The sequence below is a fragment of the Nymphaea colorata genome, chromosome 1 (assembly GCF_008831285.2).
Source record: "Nymphaea colorata isolate Beijing-Zhang1983 chromosome 1, ASM883128v2, whole genome shotgun sequence".
Lineage (NCBI taxonomy): Eukaryota > Viridiplantae > Streptophyta > Magnoliopsida > Nymphaeales > Nymphaeaceae > Nymphaea > Nymphaea colorata.
In genome coordinates, this window is record NC_045138.2 from 17568092 (window position 1) to 17587556 (window position 19465).

A 19465-nucleotide genomic window follows, 5' to 3' on the forward strand; every position below is an offset into this window, starting at 1 on the left:
AAGCTGCAAGATCTATGATTTCCTGTTCTTGGGGCGCCACCTGTTCCTGGTGTTCAAAGAATGCAAATTGCTACATTTGGGTTAACGATGGGACAGACACTCCACTTAACGGAATTGTTGCTTCACCTTAATTTCGTTGGTGTTCCTCTTCCTCAAGAAACTTTGGTGACGCTGATTGTGAAGCATTGGTTTTCAAAAATGGCCAACTGCCAAACTCGATTCTCAGGAGTAAAGTATTATGTCCGGTATAGAGAGGCTCCGTCTCACAGGTCACTACGGTTCCAGATGGAAGTAATTAGATTGGGGGCTTGGAGAGATCTAAGCAGGGGCATGAACAGTTCAGATTCAGTTTAGTCCCAGACTTTAGCAAATTGAACATACTTTTGAGTAATCGAATTTAGATTCAAACTCAAATTTGAGCACTTATTTATAAACAGAATTGTGCTTCAAAGGCATACCATTTGACAATTATATGTAAATAAGTAGGACCTATTTATTGAACCCGAATGGAGATCAAATTCAAATTTGAATTTGCCTATGAAACTCTATGACAAATCTCAAAGTTAACATGTGTTTCCTTTCATCTCAAAGAATGGCATACATTTTTAGAAACAGACCTTCACATCAGGTCCTAATGGTAATATGAATTTTCTATCACCATTAGATTTATTTAGGTAAAGAAATTATCTGTCATCTCTTCTCATGTGCATGTAGGAGCTTCTTTATTCTTTGCCCTTTTTTCGGAGCAGGCTGGTGGGTAGATGTGCCTTCAGATTTGATCGTTGGGAACGATGGCTCGATAGTGGAGATTTATCTGCCCATTCCTCCATGAGCCATAAACCTATGTTCTGAAGTGGTCTTATGTTTATAAAAAGTGAAAACATTGTCAGAAGTACAATGATATTTTGATTTTTACCTTGACAGCAAGGAGCATGTATTCTCATTTTGAAGAAAATATCATGATTTCGTTGCAAATATTATTTACATTTATCTCTTGACAAATGGACCTCACCAACAAATATCAAGCGATTTACATTATAAAAGATTATAAATGGTTCCTTTTTCCTTGTTGAGACGAAACTTTTGAACATGAAAGCAATGGCCAATGGAAATCACACACCCATTTCAAATGAATTTCCTACCGGATTAGGCATAACGACCAACTGAATATTACTATGTTGGGAATCTCTCAACTAAGTTGTAAGGATTTTGGATTTGATCATGCAGGTGAACATGACAGGCATCGCTGGTGCTCGTGCTGCTGTATGACTGTTCGAACTCTTCTTCATGACATAGAGGAAGTAACTTCTCCTTTCCTCACTGAAATTCACCGTCAATTTCATTGTTACTTTTTCACCAAGCAGTGACTCGTGAGGGCCTTGACGAAACACAGGGATATAGACGAATTTTGCTGGTTTGACTTTCAGAATCAAGTAACTTGCATAACTCAAGCAAGTTTTAGGTATAAAACATTGACATCTGTTGGGAAGCACATTTGCTTATCAATCATTTCAAGCAAGGAATGTATCTCTTCAAGCTGAGAGTGTGAATCATCCCCAGCTAGAAATTCATGGACTATGCCATCCACATCTATTGAGCTACACCCTGGTGCTTTTCTTTTCCCTTTTGTTTTCTGTTCTTTCCTTAACCTTCGAACACCATCCCATTTGGCAGCTTCTGCATAAATATTTGATAATAGAACATGGATCCCACAATCAGTAGGGTCCAACTCCAGCAGTCTCTCCGCAGCAATCTCACCCAGTTCAACATTATTGTGAACTCTACATGCACTGAGCAAAGCCCCCCATATCACTGGATTTGGTTCAAATGGCATCTCGGATATTAGCTGATGCGCTTCTGTCAGTCGCCCTGCCCGACCAAAGATGTCCACCATGCATCCATAGTGTTCAATTTCTGGTCGGATTTCGTACATTTTCTCCATCATATAAAAAAGTCGACGACCTTCACTGGTCAGGCCTGCATGGGCACATGCACTTAAAAGTCCAAGAAACGTAACTCCATCTGGTTTTACATCTAATTGCTGCATACAGGAGAAGAGGTGCAAGGCATCTTGTCCGCGACCGTGCATAGCAAGCCCACATATCATAGATGTCCATGTTAACAGACCCCTTTTATGAACCTTACTGAAAATCTGCAGAGCTCTGTCAACACTACCACATTTTGAGTACATGTCAATGATAGCGCAGTCTAAGAAACCATCCAAATTCAAGCTGTTCTTCTCTATGAAGGAATGAACCCACATGCCCATTCCTAGAGCTCCGAGGCCAGCACATGAGGATAGCACCGGAAGCATGGTTACACTGTTGGGTTTTACACCAGACAACCCCATGTCATTAAACAGTGCTAAGGCCTGCTTGTGTCGTCCAGCTCCAGCAAGCCCAGCTATTAATGTGTTCCATGATATAATATCCTTCTTCACCATCTTACCGAACAAATCACAGGCCATATCTGTGGCACCGCTTTTGACACATTGGTGAATCATGGAATTCCAAGCTACTACATCTTTATGTGGCATCTCATAAAAAACTTGGAAAGAAGATTCCAGATCTTCGCAATCAGCATACACACCCGACAATTCAATGGCAACAAAAGCATCTGTTTCAAACCCCCTTTTTCTTATAGAACCATGTAGCTTCCTAACCACACTCAATTCCTTCAGCTGACAGCAGGCTGGAAGAATTGTCGCCATCGTCACTGCATCAGGCACAACACCAGCTGTCTCCATATCGGAGAAAAGTTCCAAAGCCTCCATATACTGGTTCTCGCAGACATACCCACGAATCATCGAAGTCCACATAACAATTCCTCGTTGAGGAATTTCATCAAACAATCGGCGTGCACAGTCGACAATGCCACATCCAACATAAAAACCGATAATTCCACAGGCCACGAACTCGCTCGACCCAAATCCCATTTTCACAACATTGCAGTGAGCTTGTTCCCCATCTGATCTGGCAATACAAGCCCTGATAAGAAACAAGAAGGTGTGGCTGTCAGGAGAGATGCCGGCGACGCGCATCTCTCTATAGAGAGAAAAGGGCCAGGTAGGCTCAGACCGGGCAACATTGATCATGGTATTCCAACTGAAGAGATTGGGACGCTCAATTTGCCTGAAAACTTTGTGGGCATGGTGCAAATCAGGCAATGCAGGTGAAGCAAGGAGCTTGCTGGCCAGAAAACCGTCGGCAATGATGCCTGTCACGATCAAGTGACAGTGTAACTGGCAAAAATGATCAGCAGTGACAATTCTTCCGATCAACGGAATTACACATTGAGTTCGGTAATCTATAGAAATGAAATGGTTGGTGTGAACGAATGATGCACGAACTCTGCGCAGAAGACGAAACAATTCTATGCAATGCTTCGGACGGAGCATGAAAAATAAGAGGGGAGGTGGTGACACGGAAGACAAGAAGCAATGCTCTAGCTACGCATTTATTTGCAGGGTGAGATAAATCTGTGTTTGAATGGTGAGGTAAGGGTGTCAAGAGACAACTGCATTTCAGAACCAAATTCCCAAATCTAAAGGCATGCTTGAGTGGTGAGAAAAGGTGCTGTCAACCGTCAAGAGGAACCAATGCTCAGACATGAGATGAGATGTCTCAGGCACCAATGTTCATAATCAAGTTGCTGCGGTCGCCTATTCATAGAAGTGCTCTTCGTAATGGTTGCCAAATGAATGCCATCTTCCAGTTTGAATAGTCTTGAACTTATGAAAAAGTAATAAATTCAGCAAAGGACAGTATCAAAGATGAACACAGAAAATCTGATTAAAAACTCGAAGAGAGAAACTAGAAAAACCACAATGAGTATCTGATACTGTAGCCTTTCCCTGTACAATATGTAAACAAATATGAACACCTTTAATATAGAATTCTATGTTAAATAGCTAACTAGTACTGTAACAAGATTCGACCAACCAATGAGGCAAGTTAACAGTAGAAAAACACGAGTGAATTATTATAACCAAAACCACAAAGGTATAATGCAGGAAAACACTAATTTGCTATTAAAATGGAAAACATATACAATTCTTAACCCTAATAACGACGGGAAAACGTTGAGCTTGTATGCAAGCTCCCTTGGAAAAAGCCTGTCGTTCGTTCGCAGGAAAGGCATAACCTTCATCATCGGGAAAAAGAAGAACGGGCAGTAGAAAAGAAAAGAAGAGACTTGTTCCAATGAAGGATCGCTGAGAGGTAAAATGAAAAAATGTATGTACGAGAAATTTTACCTTGTTTTAGTTCTGGTATTTTAATACAGATCCGATTCTTTTACAAATTTCAGATCTATTATCGAGTCAATTTCATTTGATCCATATCCGATCCGTTTCTATATAAGGACCCAATTTAGGGTTTTAGGGTTCTCCTCTTGTGGCAACAAGTGCTGTGTCGCTCCTCTGCTTCCGGCGATTTCGTCCATCCTCGAGAGGTAATTAACCTTTACTGTTCCTGTTCCTAATCTACCTTAGATCCTCGGAGATCGATTTTCCTGATAATTGGTTACTCGTCTCTTTTCTTCTTCTTCCCGTTTTTCTGTATTTTGTTGTCTTGTAGAGGTTGTTATATCTGCTGCACTTACATTGTGTATATGTATGGGTTTGCACAAATAATGCGTTGAAAGGTAAAACTATCTTGTTGTGTCGAGATGGAATTGAGACTTGATGACATGCTCGGCTGGGTTTTGTTCGGACGCATGAGGATATTTTTATTGCTTGTGGAAGACACACGGTTAGGCTTTATGTCAGGGTCTCCAAGGGAAGGCTCGGTTGGCCTATTATTGGGGAGACCCTTGACTACATCTTCCATGGCTACACCTCCACGCCTGAGGATTTCATGGTGAAACGACGTGCCCTCTAGGCATATCATCATCGTGATCAGTGTTGTCGTTGTTAGTGACTGTAATTGTTATGTGGCACCATAACCGTGCTATATGTTGGTTGAATTTGGTTGAGAATTTTGAGGGCAAGGATTTTGTTCATTTCAATGTTTCTGTATGGAGTCTTTCCCCTACTCTCTATTCCGTGGTTGCGTTATTCTTTTCAGCATCCCTTTTCCGTTTTTTTTTTTGGTACCGGAAAAAGTTTGTCAGGTTTCATGGTGGAAAAAGGACGAACTCGTTTATCCCTCAAATTGTATATCATAAGTGTCGGCAATGTTTTTTGAATTTTCTTTGTTCCTTTTTTCTGTTTCCACTTCTGTGCAGTCAGTCTTATTATGTTCACAACGCCTTATCATCCTCAATTCTACTATGATAGAAACCTGAGAAATTTGTAGTAGTTTTGTATCTTCAAGATTGCAGTTTCGAGTATTAGATCTGACCTGTTTTTTCTGTCCTTGATTGCCTGCTGGTTGGTGCAGTAGCATGTTATGCCTCTCATCTCCTTTCCCTCTCTCCTTTCTCTCTCTCTCTCTCTCTCTCTCTCTCTCTCTCTCTACATATATATATATATATATATATATATGTGTGTGTGTGTGTGTGTGTGTGCGTGTGTGTGTGTGTGCGTGCGTGCACACCTGTGTGTTGGAAAAGGAGGTTGTACGTGTAAGATGAAATGATGTCATTGAGAATTAATAAGAATATGTAATTTTACCTTAGCATCTTAGACTGGTCGACTGGATTCATCTCACACCACAAAATTTTCTGCTTCCCACTTGCATGTACACTACACATTTGAGGTGTATTCATGAAATTCTGGAAAAACAGAAAGAAAGATATGCCGATCCTCCTGATATTAATAGATTATATAATGTCCCAATATGTGTAAAATTTACAGTTGCTGTAACGTGTTTTTGCTGGTTAGCAACTGAGGACATCTTGGTTTCCAAGTAAACCCCTTTCTTCTCTTATAATATATATGCCAAGTGTCTTTCGGCTGAACATCCAATGCTCTGGTTGCGTGCAAGTTATAAAACTTAGTTTTCTACCGTATAGAGCATGATGAGCATTGTAGATTTGTTGAGTAATTTTTTCACAGGAAATGTATGAGTAGTCATTAGTTTTCTTCTCTGTTTTGATTTTTCATGGTTTTCTTGGGAACACGGTATCTGATTCTTTGAGCATTTTCTTGCTGCCAGCTGCAAACAGAATGGATACTCAAGTCAAACTTGCCGTCGTTGTTAAAGTGATGGGCCGAACTGGTTCCCGTGGGCAAGTGACTCAGGTCAGAGTCAAGTTTCTGGATGATCAGAATCGACTGATCATGAGGAATGTTAAAGGACCTGTTAGAGAAGGAGACATTCTCACCCTTCTCGAGTCAGAAAGAGAAGCGAGGAGGTTGCGCTGAAGATGGCCGTTTTGCTTTTTATTTTTGGATGTGGTGAATGTCAATTTTGAAGGGACGTTTCTGTCTGAATTCCGATCAAGCATGTCAGGAAACTATTGTTTTGTTGCGTTTCAGTTGATGGCTTTATCTGTACTTTGAGGACACACCTCTAGATTATCTGACTATTTGTTTGGTTGCTAGCAGTTTTTGCGATTATGCTGCATCTTATTTGATTGTTATTGGGTAATCTTATCTGTTTTTAGTACACTGGGTGTACTAAAATCTTGCATTCAATGGGTGTTGGGTTTCAGATTTTCTTATGAGGTTGGACTAATAGGGATTTCAACAATTGGATGCAACCCTGTCAAGGGAGACACCTCACTTATTAATCAAGAACTAAGGAATCCGCAGAATTATCACTAGCAAGTAGAGCAGAACAAAAATCTTTATAGAGGAGACAAGAACCACTGTACGGGAGATAGGGTCTTCCAGAAAACCCCGATAATCTCGGAGAAGTTCTGTAGTAAGGTGAATCAAGTAAACACCTTGCTGTTGGGATCTGAAACAAACTCTTTATAGAAGGATAGGGAAGACCGCAAGAGTTACAATACTCAAATGCACCTTCTGTGGACGCCATTCCTTCAAGCTTAAGATCAGATTCACCCCGTCTTTCACTGTAAAAATACATTTCCACAATGAACTCCTATTTGAAGGAATGCTGTGAACGCCCTCCTGCTTGTGATCACAAAAGCCACCTTATGTGCCTTCTTCCTGACACGGGCACCACTTCATAGTGGAATGAGATTGCAAAGGTGGGTTCGAAAAATTGGGAATGATACCGATTTTCAGTCACAGGAAGATGTATTTGTGGTGTGCGTTGGCCAAAGATTGATTCAGAACTAAGTCTCTTAAATCATCCCAAAGCACGCGATGAAACTCACCGGAGTGCATGCCTTGCTTCTATGGTAGATAGAGTTGAATATTCTCTATTTTTTCTGAACTGCTACAGGAAGGATCATGTTCCATATCCTTGGTGTCTATCCCTGCTTAAGGGAGAAGGTTCTCTACTTCTTAATCCCGCAGAGATTGTCATAGAAGAGTAAGTTCTTGTAGACATTTCTGGTGATGAAAGACTGCACCCTTTTAGCAAAATTGCACATGAAGAATATGTAGCTTGTGGATTCTTCGGTGGCCTAGTAGATGCAACAAAACTGGCAGGAAAAAACCCATCTTCTTCATTATCCAAGCAGTGAGCATTCAAATCTTCGCATGCTAAATATAGGAACCATTTGGAATTGGGGGTGGACGGATGATGCTTAATTTCGATCTCTCTATTCCCACGCATCAGACAGTATTTACTGACATCGAGTGTAGCACCTCTGAAGGCGTTGCGAATTGAAGTTGAGCGTATCCTTAGGTGTCATTTATCATCTTGAGAGAGAGAAACCATGGGAGAAGATGAAGACATCTCAGCAGAAACAATGTGTGAACATAAGACGTGAAATGATAAATGGGTCTCTAAGCAAAGCACGTAAACGTTTCTATATTCATGGAGATACGGAACAACGTATAAGTTATCATGCTTGCATATCCATCCATCATTTGAGTCTCCAATCATTATTTAATTACATATCAGATTTGACCTATGGACGAATATGCATGCTTCTTTGAGTAATATTAATGAGATTCCCCAAATTACCTTTCTTTCACATGTGGCTCGATCAAAACCTTCAAGGAAATACAGGTGGCCAGAAAACTCATTACCAGCAATCACAGTGCGTTAAAAAATAATAATTCTCAAATTAATCAATATCCCTTTGTCCGTATTTCATCAGTATTTCAAAAATGCGCGATATTTTCTTGATATCGCATAATCAGTGACTCTACGTAGTTAGCGCCATGGTCCTTTCATGGTTTGTTGTCACAAACTTCTGCCAGCATTTCCACTCACACTTTGACTGAATAATCGAGTGACCCTTCTCTCAAACAGGAGCATTGGTGGGGCTGGACTTCTTTCTTGGATCTGAATTTGAAGAAAAATGATCTTCTGATTACACTATTTGTGTTTCTGGCATTGAAATGAATCCAATTCTGCTTTGACATGTGCAAAGGAATGATAGCATCAAATTCTCCCTTTTATCTTTCTAAAGCAACATCTCACTTTTGCAATTGTATGGTAGCCCTCTATGCTGCTACATCTATGGCCACTTCTGTCACCATTCTTTTCTTTCATGTCCCTCTGATCACAGCCCTGCGGTTGGTAAAGTAGAAGAAAAGGCCCTAGGTTTGTTCTTTTCTTTTTTCTTCTAATCTCTACTTCTGCCTTTTGAGACCAAAAAATCCACCAATTGATCCTGCAATCAGTAGGATTGCAATTAGTCTGCGATGATGTAAAGGCTCTGGATTCTGATCGGGCCTGGGCATTACAAGTTCAGAATCATAGAGATCGATGAGGAAATATATAATTGAATCTGGTCAGTTCAGGATCGTTCAATTGCATTTAGCTGGATCTGGATTGACATGCAAACCTTCATAATAGATATGCATGTGGTTATTAATCGGGCACAGGTTCGGTGTGTTGGCTTCTGCCAGTGTCAAGAAAATTGGGTTTTGAATTTACCCAGATCGCAATTTAACTGAATCTGTAATGAACAGGCAAAAATGTTGTTATATTTATTTTAAAATAGTTAATAGATAGTCAAGAATAAGAAAATTTGGATTTGGATTTTTTCTCTTTGTTTTCCGAGATAGCAATCGAATTCTTATTTGGAAGTGAGAATGATTTGTTTAATTATTTTCCACTTCATACTTGGCGATAGACAAGTTATATTAGTTGTTGGACCTCTGGTTCTCTTAAACCTATAGGAAATACCATAAGTTTCTTATCAATCTTTTACTTTTAGATGATGCTCCGGGTGAGCGCAAGGAATCCCACTGCCTGAATGAGAGCCGGTGCTTGAAGCAAGTAACTATGTACTATGACTAGGTACACGGGAATCAAATGAAAACACACCTTTCCGTAACAACGCCTGCAAACCAGCTTACTATGCCCCTTGAAGCAATCTTCCCAACGATGCTTGCTCCAGAAGCATCTAACTGCGTGTTTTCTAGTGCTTTCTCAAATTTACAGGAAGCTTTCTTAAAATGTGGTCGCTCTTTAACAGATAGATATTCTTTCTTGATATTGGAATTTTCTTTTTATGCTCAAACAGTGTACTTTCTGGTTGATTTAAAACTTTTTTCTGTAATAAGATTGGAAATAATGTATTTCGCAAATGCTTCCGACATGTACTAAAGATAAGAAAGGGGCATGATAGCTAATTATGTGTTTATATTTTCTATGAACATACCAATTATTGCTCTTGTTCTTGGTGGTGTTGTTTTCACTGTTCATTAACATAACTGACAAGGAGTTCTTCGAGGACCATACCATTTTGTCTTGAGAACACTTTAGGAAGCTAAAACTTTAATCGCAGACTACAAATCCAAGAGTATCCATCTTATCCCCCTTCCCCTCTCCCTTTTTACGACATTTTATTCCCTTACAGTGACTTGCTTTTACGAGTAAAAATCAGATCACTTTTCATTTACACCTTTCTAAGTTCCCCAAAAAACCAGAACCCTTCATGTGATTGTCATTATACTCTCAGAAACATCTGTTATGTAACCCAAGTTACTGGGTGACACAAGCAGATGGTGGCTTGTTCTGAGTTCACCTTTGCTCCTTGCAAGTTTCTTCATCACTAAGTTTCAGATGACCAAGATGGCACCAATCTCATGAGAACATCTCTCCCTCTCCCTGGCTGTGTATACTGTCATATTTATAGGGGGATTCAACGCCATTGTTTTATTTCATGACAAAGGAACATTCAAAAAGTAGGGTCTGCTCCTTCAGAGTAAAACCTTGAGTGAACCCTGAACGTCATGCAATGTAGTGCCGTTGATTTGCGATTGTTGATTCTGATATACATATCGAATTGTTGATTTTCTTCAAGAATGAGGGGCCCTTGTAAGCTCAAACTTATATTTAGATTGGCAGATAAATCAATGCACTGATCGCATATATCTCCATACTCTTCTTTGGATATACAGATCTCATTCAGTTTATGTTCATATAGCAGCTTTAATTAAGGAGGAAAGAGGAATACTGGCTTCTAGTGGCTTTAGTGGGTAATAATAGTATAGGTTAGGTTGAGGAAGATGCTGCTGCCTCCAGCATGTACCTCTCCTTGAGGTTGGTGAAAAGCCAACCAAAGGAGAAAAAAAGGCCTACTGATGCACTGAGCACAATAACCACAACTTTTTCCTTGCTTCTTTATTTACGAGTCTCTGTCTTTTCTCTCTCAATTATTGCTAGTGTGCTCAAGAGGAGCTTTGAAAAAAATCCATCCACCTCATACTCAACTAAGCAGTTCATACTCAATTTCTCTATTGACCCCAATGCCAATGCATCCCCTTTTGAGCCACCCACAACTTCCGGTTCAAAATTGACATCCCTGTCTTCAAATTGCCCGAAATTCAAATAAAATAAAGGCAGAAGTGGATTGTCAATCTGTGTCCATGCCTCCATATTTATTATTTGTATATTTTTTATGTCCAACTGAACTTTCATAATGGGGCCCTTATCCCACTACCGACCACAAACCGTCAAAAAGTTTTTTGGAAATCCAACTCCACATTTCATTGTTCCCATCCCCACCAAAAAGCAGCAAAAACCAATTTCACAGTTCACCCCTTCACCCCAATCAACCAAAAAAGTAAAAGGAATATTAAGATTTTTCTAGTCACAGTATCATTAATATTTGAAGAGATTGCCACAGGGATAGAGAGAGAGAGAGAGAGAGAGAGAGACCCCAAGCCCATAACCCAATCAGAGAATCAACCCCTGATCATGAACCATGGGCGCAGGTTCTCGTGGTCAGCATGCCATGAGGTGCTAAGGGAGCAGGGAGTACTATGATTGTGTGCTTGGTTCTGGTTTGACTCTGGTAGCAGGTGCATCTGGCTGGTGTGTGTGGTACATGGCCATGGCCAGTGAGATGGGCATGAGGCAGAGGTCCTTAGACTGGAGGAACTGCATGGCTGCACCCACATCCTCTTCCATGAGCTTAGCAACCTGCCGCTCTGTTCCATCCGCGGACCATTTGTCCCAAACTTGTTGTTGCTGCGGTTGCTTGGATGAACCTCCACTTGCTTCTCCCTGCACTCAACACATCACACATCATACATAGGCATGGTGACAGAACTGAGCAAAAAAATGGCTCCTATATCGACAATACATCAACAAAAAACTGATTAAGTTAAATCACAGGAAAACAGAATGGTTTTATTTGTCAAGAGATAACATAAATGTAAATAGAAAAACCTAAATTATGATATTTTCGTCAAATCAGAATACACACTCTTTGCTATTAAAGATGGCAAATATCATGTTCTTTTGACAGTGTTCTCATTCCTTATACATACAACTATATAATATACAACCACTCTAAACACAAGTTTAATGTGGCAGATGGAATAATGGGCTGATAAAGCTCCACTATCCAGACATTGTTCCCAAGATTCGAATCCCAAGAAGAGACATCTACACACCAGCCTGCTCCAGTAAAAAAAAAAAAGGAAAAGAATAAAGAAGCACCTAATTCGATGCTAAAGGGCTAACAGACAATTTGCTTGCTTAAATAAATCCGATGACGACTGAGAAGTCATATTGGCAGTAGGCGTATTGCGAGGATATCCTTTGTTTGGCACACAATTTATGCCATTCTTTGAAATAAAACAAAAAAAGTGCTAAATTTTCTCAAGAATGAAGTACATAATGGGTGCTATTGTATTGTTTGCATGCCTCAAATGCACATCCACCTTTTCTGCAGACATAAATACGAGCAAACATGGAAAAAGGAAATACTGTTTCTGGACCACGCAGGCCCCAATATTCTTAGTCATGGAAAAAGTAGGAATGTGAATTGAGTTATACTGAAGAGTTGAGTCCTTTAATAAAAATCTTCAAAATATGCCCAGAGATAATTTCTCTACCAAAAGAAGCAAAAGGTGCACAGCTTGTCTCGTCTGTTTAAGTGATATAATCACAACTGTAAATGCAATGGACACAAGTACAGACAACAACTGGAAAGCTTATTCCAGAATTGAATTTATCATTTCAGAAAAGGTAAAATTAGGCAAGGATAAATATAGATTTTAAATGAAATATCACCTCGATAGTGGGAGATGGGATGTCAGCCACTAGTTGCGCAACAGTTCCTGCCCCACCTAGCCTGCTCATGCTTAACACCTGTTAAAGTTTAATCAACACTTTACTAAGTTACAATATCTAGACAAAAATATGTCCTAACAGACAAAAAGGAGTATCTCTGCTTCTACTTTCACTCAGGATCCTAAAAGTGATAGGAATGAAAGACGTGCATCATTGTCAAGCTGATAAATGGGGTGCCAGCTAGACTAGCCACTTTGCATAATTTTTTGAAATGAGTTAAAAGAAGCATCTGATAGTGAGAGTCACCACATTTAACAATGACATGAAACTACTGCATATCCAGCCAACTACACTATGATATAATGATTAAGCTTATGAAATCCACCATTCCTGCATATCTAGTGAACCATCCACAGAAGTGCTTAGGCAGTCCTTAATATGACGATGAATCAGAAAGTGAAATGCATAAACATAAAGCAAATGCCACATGAGTAAAAAGCAAAATGAATATAGCAAACTGCTGGTGCATTATGGCTAGTAGAGAGGAAAATTTCCCCAATTAATAGAGAAAGAGAGAGAGCTTTCGCCAATTAGTAGGAGAGAGCAACATTACATTTACTTGTAATCTGAGAAACTTTACGTAGTCCATAATTTCGTCAAGCATGGCTGCTCTGTCCGTCTGCATAAAGATTAAGGAAAGCAAATAAACAAAATTAAAAATTAAATTTAAAAATTTGAAAACAGGAAAAAATGGGAAATTACAGTGACAAATGGGTAATGTCCAAGTGTCCACATTGCGTGTTTCTGAAAATAGGTAATACTTGACATGGAGGAAGATGAGTTGACTATCGAACAACAAAGACCATATTTTTTAATTTTCAGAGAATTTATCCAGCTAGGATGATATCCATAAAGCTTGGAGGACCAAGAGGTTGGTCAAACAAGCATCACTTTCTTCAAGAAACAGTGTTTCTGTGTATCCAGACAACTAGATGAGGCTTTCTAACATTAATAGTTGGCATTTATTAGGTTAAGAGCAATTACTCAGCTCATCATAACTTGTTCACAAATATGCGAATGACGTATATGGCTCCAGAAAATGAAAGCCTCCTTGAAAAACAGGCATGCTAGGCAAGGGCCTAGAACTACTCCAGCGACAACAAGATTAAAGCACTACAGGCTAAATGGTGCCATATCACTGTCAATTATGTGGGGCCAGCACTGTACAGCCATGATGATTGACCTAGAAAACAATACATTGATTGTGCCGGAGCAGTAGGCGTAGGATAAGTTGAAGGAAATGCAATGCTTTATTCCATGACACCCTGATCCCTTCAGAAGAGGTGGCATTTGTGGGGCCAAGCACAACAACTATCTCAGAATTACATGGCAGCATGAAGCACAAGAAGGTCATATGCAATCCTCCAAGGTCACACATTTCCAGAATTCAATTTTCAACCGAACACCAGGACAAATGTTGAAAAAGCGTCTGCATGTAAAACTAATTTCAAGCCACTGTTGAGAAGAATAGGATCAAATTTTTTTTATTCACTATTTGATGCTGGATGTTCTGATGGATGAATGGCCATGCATTGCAGATAATTTGACACTGATACTTGTCCCTCACATAAGCCTTCTCTTCACGTCTTCATGACAATTGTTCTCCCAGGAAATAGTGATAACAAACAAGCAAGAACACTATGTAGATGACCAGACACAATATTTCAAGCAGAAGAACAATAGTAGAAGACATGAACTGCCTTGTTCACCAAAAGAAAATGAACAACACTGATACAATAAAGTTAAAATAGCATTACAGAGGACATCAGCACTTAGATGAGCACATTACACGTACAGATAAGGCTAGTTATCATGCCTATGTATTAACACACTAAGCAACTCATGACATAAAGACTGCTACAGTTAACCTCAAAAGGAGTACCTTGTTAGAACTGGGTACCAACTCCTGCAGCTGCTTCATCCTTTCAGCAATTCTTTCCCTGCGTAACTGTATCAAAAGAGTAGTTGGGCGCAGCATCAGTACCGCAGCACATATATGTGAACAGAAGAAGTGCATGAACAAGAAGTAATGTGCTTCCCATCAATTAAGTAGGAACATCATGCTACTACAAATTGAAAAGCAAACATGCTCAACTGTTCATGGAACAAGAAGCTAGACTTGTTTTTGAAGTTTTGTATCTAAAAGGAAAAACCCTTGTCCATGTGGATCTGGTTTCTGTATGAGGATTTGACTCACGGGCAAGCAAGATCCTCCAACATATATTATAAATGCATTATTCACTGTAACCAAGGGTTCATCTGGCAAGATACTTAACAGATTGAACATATCTGCTCGACATGCCACATAAGTCTGGATCAATTCATTCATTCAACAGTGTATATTATTTTTAGCAAATAGCTCCCCCTTTCCTGTCATAATCACTTGTGTACGCAGAGACAGGCAGACAAACTTACCCTTTCTGCAATACTATGAGGATCTGTTGCTTGGCCTCGCCTTGCACGCACTCTGGGACGTACTGCTGGTGGGTGTGGCACAGGTGCACTGGTTGCGGTCTGAGCATGAAAAGGCTGGCATGGTGCAATTCCTTGTCCTGACTGAATCTCGAAATCAGTAATAAAGAAGAAGAAGGGAAGAACATTTCGTGTATTGAATGGTTCCAAGCATGGCTATGTGAGCTAGCAGCTACAGATGAAATTACATGTTAGTTTTGACAAATTAATGAAAAGGCCCTCTCGTCAGAATGATCAACGTGGGTGCTTCCAGAAGTGTAAGCTACTATGGGATCACATCTATAAGCAGATGCTTCACCAGAAGTACAAAATATGATTTCCGCTATAACACAAACTCCATAAGGATTAAATTCATGTAAACTATGATTCTCTAGCAAGATTCAAGTGCAACTATAATATCATTATCACCTTGCCCACTGTCAAAAATTTTTGTACAACTACAAAATGCAAGATAATAGAATACCGGTAAGCTAAATGAAGGTTGGAGAGACTTCACCTAGATGCTGGTGAATAGGCAATGTTGGTTGTGCATGTTCGTGCAGAAGGATGCTGCTATGATTAAAAAAAATAATTATGCATGGTTGTCGTATATCTTAGTATTTGTCGGATTTGCACTCTCAAGGAATGTTATTGGTCAACGATGACGATGTCAAGCAAGACCGACAATGATATGGTTGTGACATGTAGCATTACGACATGAATGATCATGATACATGGCGATAAGTGACATACATGATGAAGAAAGCATATAGCATGCTCTTATATGATCCTGCCATCATTTTCGATTCGGTTGGAAAAGACAAGCCGAAGCATGGTTAGGATGGATTCAGATAAGTGGCAGACAATTATCGAACATGCAATATTGAGCCCCAGGCTGCAGACAACTCTTAGCGGATTGCACCCGACTATCCAAAAGCATGAAGGTCAACCAGTTTGATCTTCGAATTGAATGATCAAAGACCGAAGCATTATCCCCAGTCTATGGTTTGGCATCACGTGTGCCACTCCATTTTTTTCTCGTCTAAAATTACAACATCGTCATCAATGCGTCATCATTCAGCGCCTCCTCCTAACTTCAATGGCCTCTTCCTTCTCGTTCATTCCCTTCACTATGTATCATGTCAATGAATCTTTGGGGAACAGCAGCAGGTTTGACAAATTGACTTGACCATTGATGGGAAAGCCATCAAGTAACCAGCTTCGGAATCGAATATCTGGATTTATGCTGCTAGAAAACTACAGATCTGAACTTGTCTTGAATCTCAATCAAATTGACATGAAGAGCTCTAAGAATGGACCAAGTTGTTTACTGTCAATTGCTTCTGCTTAAAACGAGCTCAACAACACCGACCTCCAGTAGGACCCGGTTGCTAAGGTCAATGGCTTCTCCTTAAAACCAGAGCACACCACAAAAAACTAAGATGGTGTGTCCTCCATAAAATCTTCAAAATCTCAAAATATTTATATTTTTACGATTTTCAATATTTTCATTTTCTTTTACGTTTTCAATTAATTATTATATTTAATAATTATCTCAATAAGAGTAGCGCAGTTTAACAACTGGTCGGAATCTTGGAAAGTTGGAAGACTCAGACCGAGACGTCTCTGCAACCTCGTCCTTGTGGGCAGTAGGTGTCTCAGTGAGCGCCCTCGCACGTGCGGAGACAAAAGTAAAGCACGCGATCAATGTCGGTGAGTGCGCTGTCAGAGTCACAAGCACGGGCGCCCTCGCACGTGCCACGCAGACCCATTTTCTTTTTCCTTCGAATGCCCTCCCCTTTGGTCAAATATTACCTCCCAGGCACGGCCCACAGTAGGGGCACGTTGGTAATTTTGGTCTAAGACATAGAAAGTTCCTGGAATGCCCTCGTCCTCATTGCCTTGAGGACATTTAACACATTGTGCATTTCCAATCAGGAGCCTCACTTTGCCTATATTCCACAAAGAAGATCACAATCCATACGTTTCGTTGGAGACGTATTGTATTTGTCCCTCGTAGCAGACCAAAAAGGAGGCGCACGAATAAAAAAAAAATGCGAAGAAGATGATGTCAGATTTAAAACGTATATACATCGAGGGAAAAGTAAGGTAAAGCGCGGGAAACAATGAGAAATATCGTACTAAAAACAAGAACCGTAATTAATGAAAGGGCAGCTTTCTTTTGTCATTTCAAACAAGAAAAGAAACTTTCATTGATGGAAATGAGCTTCTGCCAAGACACTTTTGGTAATAATCTGTCCACTTTTTCACTCAAATTGACAAACGAATAGTCATAGTCAGCCTTCGAGTGATTTTTCTTTTCTAGCAAACAAATGGGGTTAGGCAAGCTCCTAGCAAACAGCAGTCAGTTTATGTTAAAGCTTTAAATCCTAGATACAACAGTCAGATCAGATGGGCACTGAATTTTTTACCTTTTCTAACTAAAAACATTATGTATAAAACATAAAATTACCAAGTTGGTTTTCTAGAATCTTTTCATATGTTGCAATTTACTAGCTTTGTTTTCCCTCAAACTTCTAGAGATCTAGAATTTCACAAGTTTGGGTTTCAAATATGTTTTCTTTTCTAAGTATAGACAAATGATCGTTTAACCAAATGTTAGCATCAGAAGAGAAGAAAACAAGCAAATTTTTGTTTTCATTTTCTTTCTCAAGAGCGGGACAGGATCCTGCATTCGCCACCTTCAAGAAAAGTGAAGGGCATTAAGGTAATACGGTGGCGCCAACAAGGGCAAAAAAAAAAAAAACTTTCCAACAGCTTTTGGCCAAAGGGCAAGAGGGTACAGGAAAGAAGTGCGGAGCGATTAATTAACGATTTTTCGCGATTAGGAGCAAGAAACTCTGAAAAAATCGCCGTAGTTTACGCACCTGGTGGGCGCCGGCACGAACCGGGGGAGGAATATTCGCGAACGGCGGGAACAAGTTCACCGATTGCGCGGCTTCTCTCTCCTTCCCCAAGAAAACAAAAGCAGTTTAGTAGTTTAGCCGGAAAATAAGAAGAAATTACGGAAAGACCACTATGAGGAAACCGTTCTTTGGCCTTACGTCGGTGGTGGCGGTAGACTTGACGGCCGGCGGGAGCGACTTCCCCTCGGCGTCGTCGCGAAACCGCTTTCCGCTGCCGGACGCCTCCTCTGGCTTCATGAAACCGCCCTTGCCCTGGTCGAGGCTCAGGCCGAGAGGGAAGATACTGCCCGGGAAACCGCCTCCCGGGCCCATCTGCAGGACCATCCCCGTGCTCACCGGCATGCCGGCGTCGGGGGCGGTGCCCGCGGAGCCGCTGCCCGCTGTGGCGGTCGAGTAGCCGGGCATGGCGAGAATCTGCTCAAAGAACTCATCCGTCATGCCCTCCAGAGGGTTCGTCGTCATGATTAAAGGCCCCACAGTTAGAGGAGAAAGATGGGTTCGTGAGTGGTGATGGCCTTTTAGCTTCTGCGCTTCTGTCTGAACAGTGAGCAGTGACTCTTCTTCTTCTTCACCAAAAAAACAAAAATGAAAGTAAAGGGAAGGGAAGAGTTGTTTATAGAAGGAAGCGGGAGGCCTCGAACCGGGGATTGTCGGGAAATACGGCGGCAAATTCCATCCTCCCCATTGAGACAGACATTTGGGTCTCCGAGATATCTAGAGATTTGTTATATGCTTCAAACACACACTCCCTCCCTCTCACTCTCTCTCTCTACTCACTTTTTTCTTCTGCATATATCTCAGGTGGATTTAGAGAGAGAAAGAGAGTGAGGACTCCGGTTTTTGCTTCTTCGTGATCGCTCGCTCGGGCGGACTCTTATACGCAAAGCGAAACGTGGACGAGACTACCCCGGAGTTTTTCAAGAATGACGTTCACGGAAGCTCGGGTTGGGAAAATCGTTCTCCGAATTTACGGTGTTGTGTTTAAAAAAGCAGCCCATACGTTTTCCGCTCGCCACCTGTTGAAGGTTGCCCTTCAGGTGATGTGGCAACAATCGTTACGTGTTCGCCTTCTGATATCAGTTTCTTGCTTCTTTATACCAACCGATACGCATCAAATCGCCCATTCATTTTTTTTTATTATTTTTTATCGCCTTTTTATTGTTTTTTGTGCTCACAAAACCATGAATAAGAATCGCCTCTATATTTTAAACAATTAGATAAAAAGATACTTTTATTGTTGGTTTGTTAATATATAGCCGTTGTATGCCGATTTAGCCGATACAGCCCTCCAACACTTGACCGTATCGCTCTGCTAATGATACCATACGCATTAGCAGATACAGACAGATACGCATCGATTCGGATAATATCTCATCCTGTGGAACTTATCTTAGATAAATTCCACCTTTATGCAAACACGCCTTAAATAAATAGAATATCATTTCCAACCAAAGCTTGGGCATGACACACCTGGGAAGGCAAAAGCTGGCGGCAAGTGACCAGTCACTAGTTCGACTCTCATAGCCG

At 40.6% G+C, this 19465-nt stretch overlaps 3 protein-coding genes across 3 annotated transcripts; 1 reads left to right on the forward strand and 2 right to left on the reverse strand.

The window, feature by feature from the left end:
• Window positions 1–1123: 1123 nt before the first annotated feature.
• On the reverse strand, window positions 1124–4214 carry LOC116245970 (pentatricopeptide repeat-containing protein At2g29760, chloroplastic-like). Its single transcript, XM_031617621.2, has one exon. It carries the CDS (start codon window positions 3395–3397, stop codon window positions 1448–1450), a length of 1950 nt encoding a protein of 649 aa, XP_031473481.1. The 5' UTR covers window positions 3398–4214; the 3' UTR covers window positions 1124–1447.
• Window positions 4215–4348: 134 nt separating this feature from the next.
• On the forward strand, window positions 4349–6486 carry LOC116245971 (40S ribosomal protein S28). Its single transcript, XM_031617622.2, has 2 exons — window positions 4349–4452; window positions 6099–6486. Exon 2 carries the CDS (start codon window positions 6110–6112, stop codon window positions 6305–6307), a length of 198 nt encoding a protein of 65 aa, XP_031473482.1. The 5' UTR covers window positions 4349–4452; window positions 6099–6109; the 3' UTR covers window positions 6308–6486.
• A 4547-nt stretch (window positions 6487–11033) lies between these two features.
• LOC116264103 (transcription factor bHLH7) lies at window positions 11034–18794 on the reverse strand. The gene is made up of 7 exons (XM_031644092.2): window positions 18077–18794; window positions 17900–17980; window positions 14976–15116; window positions 14443–14508; window positions 13114–13179; window positions 12501–12578; window positions 11034–11486 (listed from the first exon to the last, which is right to left on the reverse strand). Exons 1-7 carry the CDS (start codon window positions 18398–18400, stop codon window positions 11241–11243), a joined length of 1002 nt encoding a protein of 333 aa, XP_031499952.1. The 5' UTR covers window positions 18401–18794; the 3' UTR covers window positions 11034–11240.
• Window positions 18795–19465: the final 671 nt, after the last annotated feature.

Coding starts and splice junctions, on each gene's coding strand:
- LOC116245970 (XM_031617621.2), bottom strand. CDS start 3,397: ATGCTCCGTCCGAAGCATTGCATAGAATTGTTTCGTCTTCTGCGCAGA.
- LOC116264103 (XM_031644092.2), bottom strand. CDS start 18,400: ATGACGACGAACCCTCTGGAGGGCATGACGGATGAGTTCTTTGAGCAG. Junction 15,117..17,899: donor TTCGTGCCGGCGCCCACCAG/GTGCGTAAACTA, acceptor TTCGAGATTCAG/TCAGGACAAGGAATTGCACC. Junction 14,509..14,975: donor CTCATAGTATTGCAGAAAGG/GTAAGTTTGTCT, acceptor CTTTTGATACAG/TTACGCAGGGAAAGAATTGC.
- LOC116245971 (XM_031617622.2), top strand. CDS start 6,110: ATGGATACTCAAGTCAAACTTGCCGTCGTTGTTAAAGTGATGGGCCGA.